Genomic DNA, 17,743 nt, shown 5'->3' with positions numbered 1-17,743 from the left:
TGTCACCTTCTCTCATTGTCATGTCATTGTCCCTTTGATTATTGTTTGCCATTTTAGGGGTCAACAGGTTCCTTCAATAGGGCTACTGGTAGGAAAATGCCATCTCCAAGGTCATAACTTTTTCAAATGACAATTACATTTCTTGTTTATTTATTTATTTTATTTGTGTGTTTTTAACAATTAAACCATAAAATCCTACCGACTGGTGTTATACTGCGATTCGGGCTTTGATGTACAAGAGCCAGTGCTTAGTCGCTGCCGCTCTCACTGCAGGGTTAAAACACATCTTATTACAGAGCATTATTACTGCAGTGTGCTAATGATCTGTGTATAATGACACGTAACTTCACAATGCATTAACCGTTCCATTATTCTTGGCCTCAGACATGTATAAATCACCACAGAAGATGGACGAAAGTTTCAACATGATCTGAGACCACCGGTAGGCCATTAAAGAACCACGTCACTTTTTTTTTTAAACCAATTTGGCTTTACATAAAAAGATTAATTAACGTTAAAGGGGCTATCCACTTTCTTATTAAAATAAATAAATAAAATAAATAAATAAATAGCCCTTTAACGCCATAACCTTATAGGCACTAGCCTAAGAAACCATGGCAATCAAGATGCAGGCATTCTCCTCTGCACTTGCGCGGAAAGCATTCAGAGCATTCTGTGCACGCGCTGAATATTTTCAACACAAGTGTAGAAAAGGATACATCCAAGACAGCAGTCACATGGGTTAATCTTTTGACCACCACCATCTCGACTGCCATGGACATGGTGGTCGCAGTCTACAGACCAATTCCATGGGCAGAGGGGCACACTGAACCAGATGCTCAGGTAAGACGAGAGGGGTCTTTGGGTTTCCTAGGCTAGCTCCCCTCAAGGTTAAGACATTACAGAGATGCTTTTTTTTTTTTTTTTTAGAACTTGGCCAACTAAAATTGCTGTCACTAATGATTTTCTTTATCCGAGGAAAGTAACAGGAGTGGGGTTAGGACTTCCCCAAGTAAAAGGGTTGTCCGGAAATGGACATTTTTATCACCTATACACAGGATGGGTGAAAAATTTGCGATCCCCGAGGGCCCCACTGATCACTAGAACAGAGGTCCAGATCTCCCCGTTCCACCTGCCTGCACTGCCATATTGAAAATAAGGCTGAAGGGTGGTCAAGCACATGTGGGGCTGCTTCATTTAATGCCTATGTGAGTAGAGTGCTTGGTGGTTTAAACCAGCGCCAAAGACGCTGAATGCGCATCCTTAACCACTGCTTCATTCAAATGCCTCCTTACTGCAATAGTATAGTGAGGGGGAACACAGGGCTTGGGACCCATGTTCTAGTGATTGTGGGGGTCCCAGCAATCAGTCATTTATGAACGTCTATTGTGGGACAACCCCTTTAAAGGGAGCCTGTTACTATGAAAATGCAGTTGCAAGAGGAGCTGAGCAGAAAGATACCGTATATAGATTTGTGGGAAAAGATTCAGTATAATTTGTCATTTATACATTTACATTACTGATAATTCTAAGCTTTGAAGTCCAGGAGGCGGTCTGATCAGTGACTGACAGCCTTCCCTCTAGGACACTGTATACAGAGAGAGCTGTCAATCACTGATAGGACGTCAAAGCTCAGAATGATCAGTAATGTAAATGTACAAATTATTATATAGCAATCAGCTCCTCCTGCCCTAGAACATGATGGCAGCAGTTCAGAGGGACAGCTTCTCTTTAACCCTTTCCAAACATTAAGGTTATTTGTTTTTCTATTTTTATTTTCTACTCCTGGCCTTTCTGAACCGAAAAAGTTATGGCTCCAGAGGACATATGAGGACTTGTTTTTTGAGGGACAAGTTGCACTTTCTATTGGCTCCATTGAATGTTGCATATGATGCAGTGGGAAGCTGGAAAAAATCCAAATGTGGTAGAACTGAAAAAACAAAACAAAACACAATTCCAACATACTTTTATGGGGTTTTATTTTTACGATGTTCTCTATGCGGTAAAACTGACCTTTCCTTCAATCTCCAGGTCAGTACAATTATAGCGATACATTGATATAGTTTTTCTTGTGTTTTAAGAGTGAAATATTTTTTTTTTTACTTTGGAAAAAATGTATTTTTTCTTTGCATCACTATATTCTGACCTTCATAACTTTTATATATTTATTGTGTTGTGTGAGAGCTCATATTTGGTGGGGTGATCTGTAGTTTACCGACATCATATTGGAGTGTGTGTATGACTTTTTGATCACTTTTAATAAAAAAAATTTGGGGGGAGGCAAAGTGATTTTTATGTTACTGCATTCACCATATGTGATAGTTAGAATGAATTACCATATCATTCTATGGGACATTCAATCTGTTCCTCCTATGAAGCCTCTGGAAGGGACCAGTGAACAAATGGTTTCCCCGATCTCAGCGAAAGGAAGCTGTTCTGGTCCTGGGTGTGCAGCACTCCCAGGGAAAAGCCTCCCGGATGCCATTGTTACAATTGAACATTAAATGTCTGTGATCTGCATTATTGCCAATCACAGACATTAGCCCTGGTCGTCTGCTGTTTAAAATAGCAGAAACCTGGTGGCTATGGTGCAGTAGGTGCTATCTTTAAAGACCCAACTTCCACTGTACACATATGGTGGAGGTCAGTAAGGGTTTAAAGGGGACTTTTCACCACTGCTGAAATGTCTGTTTTAGTAAATACTTGTATTCCCCATGCAATAAAAATTTTGAAGAGCGTACCTTTCCTCTGTTAGAAATGTATGAATAAATTGACAACTGGGTGTTAACACTGCTGCTTGTAAAAGGGACAAGTCACTGAACATTGTCAATGTGTATAGGAACACACCCGTTTGACAAGGGGAATAGTAACACTCAGTTCAATTTATTCATAACTTTGCGAGAGGAATAACAGAGGAACGGCACAATGCAAAGTTCTAAGAAAAGATGCTTCAGCATTGTTATTTCATGAGGAGTGTTATGAAATAACTAAACTAAAACAGATGTCAAGACAGTTGACCTTTTAGACATTTAGGCTACTTTCACACTTACGTTTACATTTTCCGGTATTGAGATCCGGCAAAGGATCTCAATACCAGAGAAAACCGCTTCTGTTTTGTCCCCACTCATTGTCAGTGGGGACAAAACTGAACTGAGCAGAACGGAATGCTCCAAAAAGCACTACGCTCCATTTGGTTGCGTTTCTAGACCGGAGAAAAAACTGCGGCAAGCGGCCGTTTTCTTTCCGTCATGGGATGCGGGGCAAAACGGATCCGGCATGACCCACAATGCAAGTCAATGGTGCTGTATCCGTTTTCTCGGACACAAAAGAAAACAGATCAGTCCCCCGTTGACTTTCAATGGTGTTCAAGACAGATTCATCATTGCTATGTTAAAGATAATACAACTGGATCCGTTCATAATGGGTGCAGACGGTTGAATTATCAGAAATGGAAGCGTTTTTTGCTGATCCCTTACGGATCAGGCAAAACAGTGTAAAAGAAGCCTTATACTCGTGTGCTAGACCACTGGTGCAGAAAACCAACTAGAAGTGGTTCCAGTCAATGAGCAAATAGCAGCTGATTTCTGGTTACGCGCCATTCTCAACCTGAAAGGATAAAACCCTCTTTAGACAGATAAATATATATAGCGATTGGATAGACCTCATATGTGCAAACTAGACACAAAATATTCAGTGAAAACATGCACTGCACGGTACTCCATTCACTGACAGAATGGTCAAACGTACATAAAGGCATAAAGAAGCCCTATGCACGTTTTTTCTTCAATGTACTGCACAACCGGAACTAATGAACGCACTGCTCAAAGTCATGATTTCTTTCAAGCCAGATGTACGATTTTACAACAAAGATTACAAAAAGGTCACATGTACATGGGCATGAACAGGCCGTGGCTAGCTACATATGGTCACTCGCTGTCACTGAGCAGCACACTGGTCGTCACAGGGTATGATGCGGCACATATTTTCCTGGAAATGAGATGAGAGCAGCAGAAGAACAAGGACATGAAACACCGACAGAAGAAGAAGCAGTGCGATCAATGGGGAAGACATGCAAATAAAGTAGGGGGAGCACATGCAGAGAGCAGGGTCAGAGGGGGGTCTCAGTGTGGGGCACGTGTTACCTTCTGTGTTGGCGTTGCCGCTGTAAACATTTCGCAGGCTGCCAACACGGTTTAGTTTCCATGCTTTGCGTTTAGCTGCATCCAGAGAGCAGAAGGGAAGGAGAAACGGAGAGAAAGAAAATAAATGGGGAAAAAGAAAGGAGAGAAGGACAGAAAGACAGAGGGGCCTTAGGGGTTGGAAGGAGTACCATAAAGAGTTCTGTTATAAAACACTGGTTAAGTCGAAGCAACCTTATATAGGAAGAGATAGTCAGTGATTATTGCCCTCCGCATACCCATGTGATGGCACAGGCACTGTTCTCATGTACAACTGCATGTGCAGTACATTGCTCAGAGGACGACAAGCATGTGGGGGTACTCCTCAAGGTCGAGTACAGGGATGCTCTTTTCTGGCTGAAATACAGATGAACGCACTCTTCCAAGCTAAGTGTACAAACATTTTTGCAAAGCAACCATAGCAGTGCAGGTGTAAGGCAGGAAACACCTTGCTCCCCTGCTGATCGGCACATTATTCGGGATGGGTCTCATCAGAAAGGCGTATATACGATCAGAGACGTATCCTGTATATACTTTTTATATGGAAAATCCCTGTGGATGTAAAAGTAATGATTTTCCTATTCCTCTGATAGAAAACAGAAAAACAAGAGTTTTGTCCTCTGTGCACCAGGCAACCCATCTGTAGGAAATACACAAGCCACCCAGCACAGAAGCAGAAATCTTGAGAAATCTGTGCGTGATAAAAATGATATTTATGTACACAACGTAGATGCAAACTGTTCTACATAAATGAAGAATGTGCATAACCCTCAGACACAGTTCATATTAATAATGGCATTCATTTCAGCATCCTACACCAATCAGCCATAACATTAAAGGGGTTGTGAGAGAATTCAAAACCTTGAACAATCCCCAAAATAGATAAAATAGATACTCACCCCTTTGCTCACCAAGCACAGAGCCGTACATTGTATAGCGGATGTGCTTGGTATCGCAGCTCAGCCCAATTCACTGCAATACGGCTAAGCAGCACGTAGGCTACGTGACCGATGAAAGTGACGCCAGCTGAAAAACGGCTACAACACTACAGTGATTGCCGATGCCTCCTCAAACAGATCATCATCAGGGGGCGTCAGACCCCATCCATCAGTTAAAAAAAATCCTGGAAAATCCCTTCAACAAAGACACCAGTATAAAAAATAAACAACAGTTGTGTCCTGAGTTTCATATTTTCATTCGAGCTTCAGCTAACATCTGGAGCTGGTATTTTATTATAACAAATCAACAAAAACTAAAAATGCCAAATTGCTGAAAAATGGCAGCAAAAACCTAAATATAAGTCCACCAGGAGGATCTAAAGTGACTGACAAGGACAAAATTGTGATAGCTAGATGACTGGGTCAGAGCACCTTCAAAATGGCAGGTCTTGTGGGGGTGTTCCCAGTATGCAGTCTTTGGTACCTACCAAAAGTGGTCCATGGAAGGACATCTTGTGAACAAGCAATGCTGTCATTGTTATGGATGCATGTCAGGAGTGCAAGCCTGCCCCTATGCTGCAGTCTCAAAGAGGAGCTACTGTAGTGCAAATTGTTGGAAAAAGTTAATGTAGGCCTGTGATGGCTTACCTCCGGCACTCCAGCTGTGGAAAAAGTATGACTCCCAAGATGTACACTTGCTTGTCTGTTCTCAGAACTCCATAGAAATGAATGGAGCATTCTGGGATTGTAGTGTCACCACAGCTGGAGTGCCGGAGGTTAGCCATCACTGATATAGGCTATTACAGAAAGGTCTCAAAACTGTGTGATAACAGTTTGTTGTGTATGTGGCCTCAGACATAAGAGTGCCCCAAATGGTTACATGAACATCAGAACTTGACCCAGGAGAAATGGAAGAAGGTGGCCTGGGCTGGAGAATTACCTTCTTTTTCTTTACATCACATGGACAACTAGGTGAGTGTGTGCCACTTATTTGGGGAAGAGATGGCACCAAGATGCACTATGGAAAGAAACCAAGCCACTGAAGGCAATATGAGGCCTAGTTCACACTTCAATAATTTTGTCAGTGATTTCCATCAACCAGGAGGGGAGGCTACACACGGATAAGGTATAATGGAAAGATTTGCACCTGTTCTGGTTCTGTGTTTTTGACCAGCACCTGGTTTAGACTCACAGTCACTGATGGAAATCACTGAAGTGTGAACTATCCATTATATTCTGGGAAACCTTGAGTTCTGGCATTCACGAGGATGCTAATTTACATATTGCAGCCACCTATTCATTGTAAAGAGCAACAATATTCCCTAATGACAGTGGCTTCTTTCAGCAGGGTAATGAAAAATTGTCCAGGAATGGTTTGAGTAACATGACAAAGATCAAGGGATGACTTGGTCACGATTTCAACCAAATAGTGCTTCTGTGTCAGATCCATGGAGACCCCACCTCACAACTTAGTTGACGGAAAGGATCTGCTGCTGTCTTGGTGCCCGATACCACATCTTCAAAGGTCTTGTGGAGTCCATGCCTCAATAGGTGAGAGCTGTTGCGAGAGGAGGAACTATATAGCATTGGGCTGGTGGTTTTTATGTTATGGCTGATCAGAGTACTTTAAGCATTATATACCATGCAGTACGTACAGTACAGACCAAAAGTTTGGACACACCTTCTCATTCAAAGAGTTTTTTTTATTTTCATGACTATGAAAATTGTAGATTCACATTGAAGGCATCAAAACTATGAATTAACACATGTGGAATTATATACATAACAAAAAGGTGTGAAACAACTGAAAATATGTCATATTCCAGGTTCTTCAAAGTAGCCACCTTTTGCTTTGATTACTGCTTTTCACACTCTTGGCATTCTCTTGATGAGCTTCATGAGGTAGTCACCTGAAATGGTCTTCCAACAGTCTTGAATGAGTTCCCAGAGATGCTTAGCACTTGTTGGCCCTTTTGCCTTCACTCTGAGGTCCAGCTCACCCCAAACCATCTCGATTGGGTTCAGGTCCAGTGATTGTGGAGGCCAGTTCATCTGGCGCAGCACCCCATCACTCTCCTTCATGGTCAAATAGCCCTTACACAGCCTGGAGGTGTGTTTGGGGTCATTGTCCTGTTGAAAAATAAATGATGGTCCAACTAAACGCAAACCGGATGGAATAGCATGCCGCTGCAAGATGCTGTGGTAGCCATGCTGGTTCAGTATGCCTTCAATTTTGAATAAATCCCCAACAGTGTCACCAGCAAAGCACCCCCACACCATCACACCTCCTCCTCCATGCTTCACGGTGGGAACCAGGCATGTAGAGTCCATCCGTTCACCTTTTCTGCGTCGCACAAAGACACGGTGGTTGGAACCAAAGATCTCAAATTTGGACTCATCAGACCAAAGCACAGATTTCCACTGGTCTAATGTCCATACCTTGTGTTCTTTAGCCCAAACAAGTCTCTTCTGCTTGTTGCCTGTCCTTAGCAGTGGTTTTCTAGCAGATATTCTACCATGAAGGCCTGATTCACACAGTCTCCTCTTAACAGTTGTTCTAGAGATGTGTCTGCTGCTAGAACTCTGTGTGGCATTGACCTGGTCTCTAATCTGAGCTGCTGTTAACCTGCGATTTCTGAGGCTGGTGACTCGGATGAACTTATCCTCCGCAGCAGAGGTGACTCTTGGTCTTCCTTTCCTGGGGCGGTCCGCATGTGAGCCAGTTTCTTTGTAGCGCTTGATGGTTTTTGTGACTGCACTTGGGGACACTTTCAAAGTTTTCCCAATTTTTCGGACTGACTGACCTTCATTTCTTAAAGTAATGATGGCTACTCGTTTTTCTTTACTTAGCTGCTTTTTTCTTGCCATAATACAAATTCTAACAGTCTATTCAGTAGGACTATCAGCTGTGTAGCCACCGGACTTCTCCACAACGCAACTGATGGTCCCAACCCCATTTATAAGGCAAGAAATCCCACTTATTAAACCTCACAGGGCACACCTATGAAGTGAAAACCCTTTCAGGTGACTACTTCTTGAAGCTCATCAAGAGAATGCCAAGAGTGTGCAAGGCAGTAATCAAAGCAAAAGGTGGCTACTTTGAAGAACCTAGAATATGACATATTTTCAGTTGTTTCACACTTTTTTGTTATGTATATAATTCCACATGTGTTAATTCATAGTTTTGATGCCTTCAGTGTGAATCTACAATTTTCATAGTCATGAAAATAAAGAAAACTCTTTGAATGAGAAGGTGTGTCCAAACTTTTGGTCTGTACTGTATATACACTGGTTCCAGTGTAATCTACAGTGCTGCATCTACATTACAAAATACACAACAATTTACAAGTGCTACAACATTTGTAATAATTTGTATAATAAAAACTAATGGCACTCCAAGTATTAGGTTGAAATGTGAAAGCCCACAAGGGTCAAGTGAGAAAGCGAAAATTAATGCAACGGCAGACGAGAGGAAAAATACCTGCAAACTCCCTAAGAGAAAAAGAATTCGGGAGGGGGGGGGGGGGGGGGGGCCCTAAGGAGTTAAAGGGGTTAGCCCATATCATCCATTAGTGGCATCTTTCTAGGAAATGCCCACCTCTGGGACCTGCACCTATCTGAAGAATGAAGCCAGGAAGGAGAATACACCGGGCAAATGTTGCTGCCCTCCGTTCATTTCTATGGGATTGGCGTTGTCTCCACTATTTCTGTCAGACCCATAGAAGTGAATGGAGCGGAGGCTGCATTTTCACAGTGCTCTTCCCTTTCATGTCTATGGGGCTTGCAGAGAGGGCCCTTGGCTATTTTCGGTCCACTCTCCTTCACTATGTGGGCTCCGTTCTAGAGATAGGAGGTGGGACCTGCACCTATCAGACATTGGTGACATATCCTAGCAATATCATATGAATGTATGAGATGGGCCAACCCCTTTATATATAAGATGGACTCAAAAGGTACTCGATGGTCGGGAAAGATGGGAAATGGACACCTAAGAGCTGAGGAGGGGGAAAAAATATAAGACAAGAAATGGGGAACAGAGACTCAAAGGTTGGACAAAAATGGATATCAAACACCAGAGAGAAGTCACAGAGGGAAATACTAAGCATCTTATAACAGATCTAAATAGTCATCTTAGCCTTTATGGAAAATGCTCAATACTGCAAACAATTAATGCCATTAAAAAAACTGCGAAACATACAGACCTGGAGACTGGCCAGATGAACATGATAGACAATTCTTGCCTTTGGCACAGCACACCTTACAAATACTCACACTGTTCTTTGTGTAATACTGAAACACATCTCATCACAAGTATAATACAAAACACCCGGGCTGATCTTTAATAAAACCATACACAAAGACACACAATGTACTGTGCATAATAGACAGACACTCCGCTCCGTGTATAATACAGGCAGACATGCTGATTGCCATACAAAAGATGTAAAGCCCTTTTGTGTAATGTAGGGATACATGAGAGGAAGAAAACTGTTTAAAGGGGTTTAAAAAGTGCGTATTTTAAGAATATTGCTGCTTTCACACAAATGCTGCGGTTATTGGTTCATCCATTTCATTTATGCAACCAAAACCCTTTTGGCCCTTTAAAAATGCAATTGACACCGGCGAATTATAGGCTCTGTATTCCTTGTAATGTAATTACACACTCTGCCATAGTGCAGTTCACCATGGCACCTTAGCACAGATAGAGAAATCAATGAGGGTCACACTCGTCTCTGAGCTCTCAGTAATTAGGCAGAGTCCGGGATGGTCTTCAACAGGTGCAAAGTGACCACACAGGAGGACCAGGTGCAGAAAAGCAAAGGACATGGGACTCTGCACATCCCACGACCACAGATAGAACTAGCAGGGATCACATTTCAAAAGGGTTAATTAGAGGGCTTTAAGTTTAATCAGTGACTGTGATCAGTGAAGCACTGGATCCTCTGCAGATGGCACTGCCACAGATAAGATGTGTGCCAAGCAAGAACTGGAGGCTATGCGCCTGTCTCTGTCTGCCTAGCCTAGACACTGGCATTAATGTGAGGTTTCATGTTTGCATAAACAGTGACTGGATGAATCAGATGGATCTACCAACAAACCCAAGAAGGGTTTGAGTCGGATATCGAACGGCAATGGAGTAGTAGCCATACTTGAAATGAGTAGAACATGGCAACTGGTGGTAAACACTGGCACCTACTTGCATTCGAGCATTGTAGGTTTTCAGCTGCTAGATCCATACCAATGACAGATTAAAATCAGTCTTGAGAGAATCGAGCTTCGGATCATAGATAGGAATAGGTCTGAAGTCGATTTGTTCAAAAACTTTGATCTTAATGCTGTCTCCCTACACTGCGTAGGCAGAAATTCCTATCGCACAAAGTCTCGTGAGACTTTGGTGAATTAATTCGGTATTCCTATCTGCGGCTTCAAAAACATTTTAAAACAGGAATCAGAAGTCGGGTTTGGTACTGGCTGGTACCTCGGTACTAAACCAGACTTCGGATTCCTAATTTAAAAATCTAAGTTTTTGAAACGAATCGACTTTGGGTCTATGATCCAAAGCTCGATTCCATCAAGACTAATTACCATGATAAAAAATCATTTTAGTATGGCAGCTTTAAGGACTGTATATGCATCAGGCCTTGAGATTTTACACTTTGTCACCTAACGCATTCACACGCCTGTGATAAGACGGTCAGTGATTCATCCATGAAGATTTCTGTGAAGAATCCATGTTTGGTCCGTGTGTCCGTTTTATGCTCTCAGTGTGTCATCCGTGTTCCACAGACAAAGCACAGCTGAGCATCTCCTATAAACGGTCCGTGAAACACAAACAAAACATGGATGGCACCTGTGTTGTTTTTTTTTTTCACGGACCCGTGGACTATAACGGGTGTGATGGATCTGTAAACAATGACAAAAATAGAGCACGTTTCCGTGTTAAACCCACAGACCATGCTAAAACACGGATGTGTGAAGACATATTTTAAAATGATACGTGGACAGCACACAACCGTGGAGTGTGAATAAGGCCTAAGGCAGTGCCAGAGAGAACAGGAAATCCCCCTTGTATAAATCTGAAGTATCTTTGAAGATTTTACTTATTTTTTCTAGCATTATTATAATTTTTTTTGTAAAACTCTGGGAAACCCAGTTAAGTGGCTGCTGTTCTCTGACAACTGAATGTGTTGAGAGGAAGGTGATTGCGAATTCTCGAATGACATACTAAGCCAGCCAAAAGTCATCTCTACTAATACTGGGATAAGCTGCTGCCCGACTCCTGTAGCAAAGCTGATCTCCTTGAGGAACAGATGGTCAACGTTGAGATGGGCCATACACTTCAGAAAGTCAGCTGATGGTGCAGAAATGTGCCAGCCACATATACAAAGTAAATGAATGAGTGAACAGAAGACACTTTGTAACCAATAACTATATAGAGCAGTGAGGCGGGCGACATGCCAGAGTTAGAACTGGCATGATTATATGCAGCCTGATGGAATGTTCCTATATATATGGTCTTCTATACAGTCAAAACGGTGAAAGAATGACATTACACCTTACAGACATGAAGCCGAGCGTCATCTCACCTTCAGCCGTGCTGGAGAGCCCATCAGCCTTGAAATTACTAGTACTCTTCTTCCTGCGATGTTTCTTTCGATTTGCATGTGGGGACGGAGGTGGATCCAATTTGGGGCTTGTGGTACTGGAAATACTGGGACTCGAACACACAGAGTCACCCAGGCCGGTGTCTGCAATTTAAGAACAGAGATTGTTCAAAAACTGGAATAATCAACTACAAAATTGCTTCTCTGCATCTGGGAAGAAGACCAACAGGAGAACAACTACCAAGCCAGACACTCAGGGCATAAAACCACACAGATCAGGGGTGGGGAACCTCCGGCCCGCGGGACCATTTTATGTGGCCCCCTGCCAGAAATGGCTAATGACCGCTTCCATTAGAATGCGGGAGGCACAGGAAGGTGAGAACAGTGCATTGCTAGCTGTACTTGCCTTCCCTGGTCTTCTTCCGGCCCCACGCTGTGTCCTGACACGTACAGTGACATAGTGCTCGTAGGACCCTTCCTAACCATGTATTACATAGTTGGGCGTTGATTTAAATGACTGGAAATTTAACTCTACATTTCCCCTGCCACAAACATCTGATAACGAGGTGCATCATCGTCCAACTTCCATTTAAAAAAGGGTTGTCTTCATCACACAGCACCTTTAAGATGCCTGTAAGCTGTACAATGTCTTGGGGTAAAAAGACAATCATGTCCAGTACAGGACTATATTTGATAGGACTACATTAGGGAACATAATATGTGAAATCCGGTCTCTTTCTGACAGCTCCATTTTTTTTCCTTCAAAGCAGTGGCACAAAGAGATATGTAAGGACTGGAAGATATCTGACTATCCATAGGTGCATAGAAGATATCTTAATGTGTATGGACCTCCTTCTAGTGAACCCCCCCCCCCCCCCCCAAACGTGCTGTACCATACAAGAAATACACCTTATAACCAAAACTGAATGAGTAAAGACGTCTTTGTTATAACCTCCTCTCTGCTTGTATTGTTCTACTGGTAGGTAGCGCAATACAACTAACTTGCATATTGCGGCTTTATTCTTAAGATCTTACAATTGAGATAAAACAGGAAATCGCCTCTTTCTTCGGGGAGAGAAAAAAGGGGATACTGAATGTGTCTAACACACAACAGACACGGAAGAATGGAACAGCTTGCTCATAAAACAATGAGAAGCGAATAGAAAGAAATAAGAAAAAGCTGACAGATATATAAAAGATGCAGAGAGGGAGGGAATGGAACGGGGAGACGTGGTCCATCCAGACTGTGCAGCTTCCATTTTTTATGGATATCATCTCACACCCTCCATCCTATTTTATTGCCATTGTAAGAACGTGTTACACCCTCTCCCAAAATATACCCCTCTTCTGTGGGCTAGCCGCTTCATGCAGTTCAGGGTTTGTGATGAGCAAGTATAAAATAACATTCCCATAAATTTAGTGCAGGGAAATGAACCCTCCAAGTGATCACTGCCGTCGCTGGCCTGCGCTCAAGGACACACATAACTTATTATACGTTCCTTCAGCTCAAGTGGAAGATCTGGCAACTCATCTCAGCTGACAAGATACCACATATTGTACTGGCAACCCCCATACGCCATATGCTGCATTCTACCCAAGTCTGGCAAAAGTACCTGATGCCAAATGCTCCCACAATGATAATGTGCACCTGTGAATATACATACACCATCCATAAATATCTATACAAACTCTATAAGATCAATTCTAACTGAAAACTAAGTACCCCCCCCCCCCCCCAAAAAAAAAGGAACTGAGACTATGAAAGGAGACTATTTGAAGGAGGTTGTCTCGTCAGACACATCTCCCCTTCAATAATGCAGCCATTGGCAAACAGCCAACGGCTGCACTGTCCTTATAATGAAACACATACTAACAAATGAGGAATAAGCCATAAACCATCAGAAAAAAACTAAACAAAAAACTGACAATCCCCTATAGGTCATATATTTGCTATACTCTGGTAGACAATTTATAGGACATATTTCTGGGTAATGTGCAGTAAAATAACTGGGACATAACCAAGGAGGCAGGTCATGGCACTCAAAGCCCATTTTGGAGAAAGAACAGTACATTTTACCTAATACCCTACTGGTTTGCAACTGGGTTTAAATGGTGCAGTTTGGGGTGGTATTTTGAAATGTGCATCTAAATTGTGACAAACGTTAGTGTTTGAACATGACCCAACACATACAAAAGGCGATCGCTCCTCCCCATGTTGTGGAGGAGATCACTGCATGTAATAGTAGCGGTCTCCTCCGCTAGCGAGCAGGCGACTGCCAGGAGCGAACGCTTCCCTCCCCACAATCATCTGCCACATCCGGCTGTTTATTACAGCCTTGATTGTGTATACAGAGATAGCGGTCAGTCACTGATAACACCTCTCACGTGGGAGGTGTTAAGTTAGAAAAGGCAGGTATAAGGCTGGGTTCACACCTGAGCATATTCGATAAGCGCTGTTTACAGGCGTTTTTATCGGGCGTTTTTGAGGCATATTTTGGGGAGTTTTTGTATTTTGGAAAGCGCGTCGTACGGGCGTTCTTGCTATTGACCACAGAGGTGTACAATGAAAAACAGAGGTGTTACGTGCGACAATACGCCCCAAAGACGCTCCTGTACTTCTTGGGGCGTAGGGCGTTTTACAGCGTGTTCGTACGCGCTGTAAAACGCTCAGGTGAGAACCATGCCCATAGGGAAACATTGGTTTTTGCCTGTTGAGCGTTTTACAGCGCGTAGAAACGCGCTGTAAAACGCTCAGATGTGAACCTAGCCTAAATGTATAATTTACACATTTAGGGTCCATTCACACGTCCGTTGTTTCTTTCCTGATCTGTTCCGTTTTTTGCGGAACAGATCTGGACCCATTCATTTTCAATGGGTCCTGAAAAAAAATCAGACATTGTGCTGTCCGATTTTTTTCAGGACCCATTGAAAATGAATGGGTCCAGATCTGGTCCAGATCTGTTCCGCAAAAAACGGAACAGATCAGGAAAGAAACAACGGACGTGTGAATGGAACCTTACAGTAACTAAATCTTTTCCCACTAAATATATATCAATCTGTTCAGCTCCTCCTGCTCCATTAAATAGTGTCTACAGATTGTACTCACAGGTCCGTTAATGGGAGCTAAAACGGGAATCCTAAGGCACCTCAAACCTTCATGAACATATTTAGGGAGTCTAATATCACAGTCGCCCTTATTAAGGCCCCTTTCACACGAGCGAGTTTTCCACAAACGCATAGCACCCACACTGAATCCGGACCCATTTATTTCAATGGGTCTGTGTACATAAGAGTTTTTTTCACGCATCAGTTCTGTATTGCGTGAAAAACGCAGCATGTTCTATATTCTGCGTTTTTCACCCAGCCCTGGCCCCGTAGAAGTGAATGGGGCTTCAGTGAAAAACGCATCGCATCTGCAAACAGGTGCAGATGCGATGCGTTTTTCATTAATGGTTGCTAAGAGATGTTGTTTGTAAACATTCAGTTTTTTATCACGCAAGTGAAAATCGCATAAAAACGCATTGCACCCATGCAGAAAAAACTAAACAACTGAACGCAATCGCAGACAAAACTGACTAAACTTGCTTGCAAAATGGTGCGAGTTTCACTGAACGCATCCGGACCTAATCTGTATCGTTCGTGTGAAAGAGGCCTACGTCTCCCAACAAAAAAGCATGTAATAAAAACTTGTTCTTGCCCCCCGAACAGAAAAGACCAAGGAGAACACTTAATTTTATTAAAGTTATGTAAAATGCCTTCAGAGCTAAAAAAAATGTACCGTATTTCCAATCTAAAAACTTAGATAAGCTGTATATATAAAAACAACAACTCTGCCAAGCCCTTTAGGATGAAAGGCGAAGTCCAAACCATCACAAGTAGTGCTGAGCGAACTTGTTTATTAAGTTCGGCGTCTAAAGTTCGGTTTCGGGTTATCGAAGAATCCTGTTATGGATTCTAAATTCCGTTATGGTCCGTGGTAGCAGAATCCAAAACGGGATTCTTCGATAACCCGAACCCGAACTTTGGACGCAGAACTTAAAACACAAGTTCGCTCAACACTAATCACAAGGTCAAAAGTGTGTAAAAGCGTGAGAGTGATCCATATAAGACCCAATGTAAGGCTGAAGCACAATTGCTTATTGTTGGAACCACCAAATAAACCCCATCATCAAGATAAATGTTTTTTTGTTCTTTACAAACAGGATTGACATCTAATAGCACCAAGAAACAGTCCGCCATGCCCCGCGTCTCCTCTGTAAGAGTATTAAGTGATAGTAGGAGGTGCATGTCCACCACCTGCACAATCCCGTGAGAAGGTAGGACAGGGGACAGAGCAGTTATTGTTTTATCACAGGAGACATCATCTTCTTTGACCCCTGCTCCCAATGCAGAGGACATCCCTGACTACCGCAGGTGGCAGGTGCTCTGGTGCTGAAGGAGTTAGTGCACCTAGGGATCATTTCAATGCCTGAGGTTGGATGGGAGCTTCACTGCTCTACTGACAAATCATACAAGACAGCTAATTTTACAAGTCAGGTAGCAGATACCACACAGCCGGCAAAAAGCGGGAAGAAGCTGACATCAGACCCTCCGACTCCTGCCTCCTCCGCCTGATGCCCCCTCCAGACCTCCTTCTGACATTCTTTCCTTTACCAGCACCTCCTGTTTTGTGGTCCTTCAGATAAAGTAATTTATCTAATTAGGAAACGTTCAGAGCAGCTTTCAAAGGCGGGAGCCACAGGGAAACACAGACTGCTTAAAAAATAAGATCCTTTTACTCTGCCCCCCATGCATGCCGTTAATTGAATGCGAAGAGGGGGGAAAAGAGCATTGAAATCAGAAAATAAAATGAAGACCCGATGTGTGTTATTTTGTCTTGGACAAAAAGCAGGGACAATAAGCAGCATATTCACTAGCAAAGACGGACATTTAAATCCCAAAGATAGAGAAGAACAAGAAGAAACAAGAGAGAAACTTGTCTCTCTGTCCCCGCTGATATCACACGCACATTAACACAGAGCTTTCAGATTCAACCCTTTTAATGAAAGGGAAGAGAGAAAGTTTAAATTAAAAGGTTCTCACTTGTTTGATGTAAATGACAAAAAAAAAAAAAAAGAGGAAATAAAAAAAGTCAAAAGTACGGAACGACAATCGCTGATCTGCCAGAAAGTGGGGGGGCTGAGACGCTGAATTCACTGCCTGGAGAAGGTGGGGGGCATTTTAGAAAAAAAAAAAAAAGTTTTATTACAAGGGAATATCAGGTGCATTTATCATTTTTCGCGCGTTGCCAAGTACCTGATTATTCCTCATTTCCCTTTTTGTCATGTTCCTGATGAGATTTTTACGCTGCTGCAGTTAACTCCTAGCGAATACAAAAAACACTAGAAGACTGTACTAGAGGGGTTAATATCTGGAGATTTCTATGCCATTCCAGCCAGGGTGGGACTACACGTTCCAGCATGCCTATATCACTGGTTCAGAATGATGGAATTTAACCTATTGGCAGTAACCATCTGAGGATGATGAATGTATCATCTAATCAGTTATTGCAAAAGATAACGAACGCGCATCTATGCGCACAGCGATCAGAAACAGATTGTGCTTCTCCTTGCATGCCCCTGAGGCCACTTTCACACAAGCGAGTTTTTCGTCCGGTTGCGATGTGTGTTGTGAACGGATAGCATCGGGACTGAATCCTGACTCATTCATTTCAATGGGTCTGTGCACATGAGCGTTGTTCACCAGTGATTATATCCGCGTTCAGTAAAAATCGCAGCATGTGTGTTTTTCACACAGCCCCGGCTCCATAGAAGTGAATAGGGCTTGCATGAAAAAAACTAAAGCATCCGTATGCAATGCGTTTTTCACTGATGGGTGCAAGGAGATGTAGATTGGTATTCTTCAGTTTTGCGTCATGTGCATGAAAAATGCATCAAAAACGGATAGCAACTGCTGCGGAAAAAACTGAACGCAATCGCAGTCAAAACTGATTGCACTGGCATGCAAAACCATCCGTTTTTCC

General features: G+C 42.7%; 1 protein-coding gene and 1 long non-coding RNA gene across 3 annotated transcripts in view; one reads left to right on the top strand and one right to left on the bottom strand.

The window, feature by feature from the left end:
• The window catches only part of LOC122944696, a 30,538-nt gene extending 23,877 nt beyond the window's left edge, over positions 1-6,661 (top strand). The window contains exon 3 of the long non-coding RNA XR_006391043.1: positions 6,465-6,661. This is a non-coding gene — a long non-coding RNA (uncharacterized LOC122944696). The remainder of the gene's footprint in view (positions 1-6,464) is intronic.
• AGAP1 (ArfGAP with GTPase domain, ankyrin repeat and PH domain 1) overlaps positions 1-17,743 on the bottom strand; it is a 377,584-nt gene that overhangs the window by 54,358 nt on the left and 305,483 nt on the right. For both annotated transcript variants that reach the window (XM_044303243.1, XM_044303242.1), the window contains exon 13: positions 11,704-11,865. In XM_044303243.1, the coding sequence (XP_044159178.1) occupies positions 11,704-11,865 (162 nt within the window). The remainder of the gene's footprint in view (positions 1-11,703; positions 11,866-17,743) is intronic.

This window comes from Bufo gargarizans, chromosome 8, assembly GCF_014858855.1.
Source record: "Bufo gargarizans isolate SCDJY-AF-19 chromosome 8, ASM1485885v1, whole genome shotgun sequence".
In the NCBI taxonomy this organism is placed as follows: domain Eukaryota; kingdom Metazoa; phylum Chordata; class Amphibia; order Anura; family Bufonidae; genus Bufo; species Bufo gargarizans.
The sequence above is the reverse complement of the archived record's forward strand: the minus strand, read 5'-3'. Positions and strand labels throughout refer to the sequence as shown.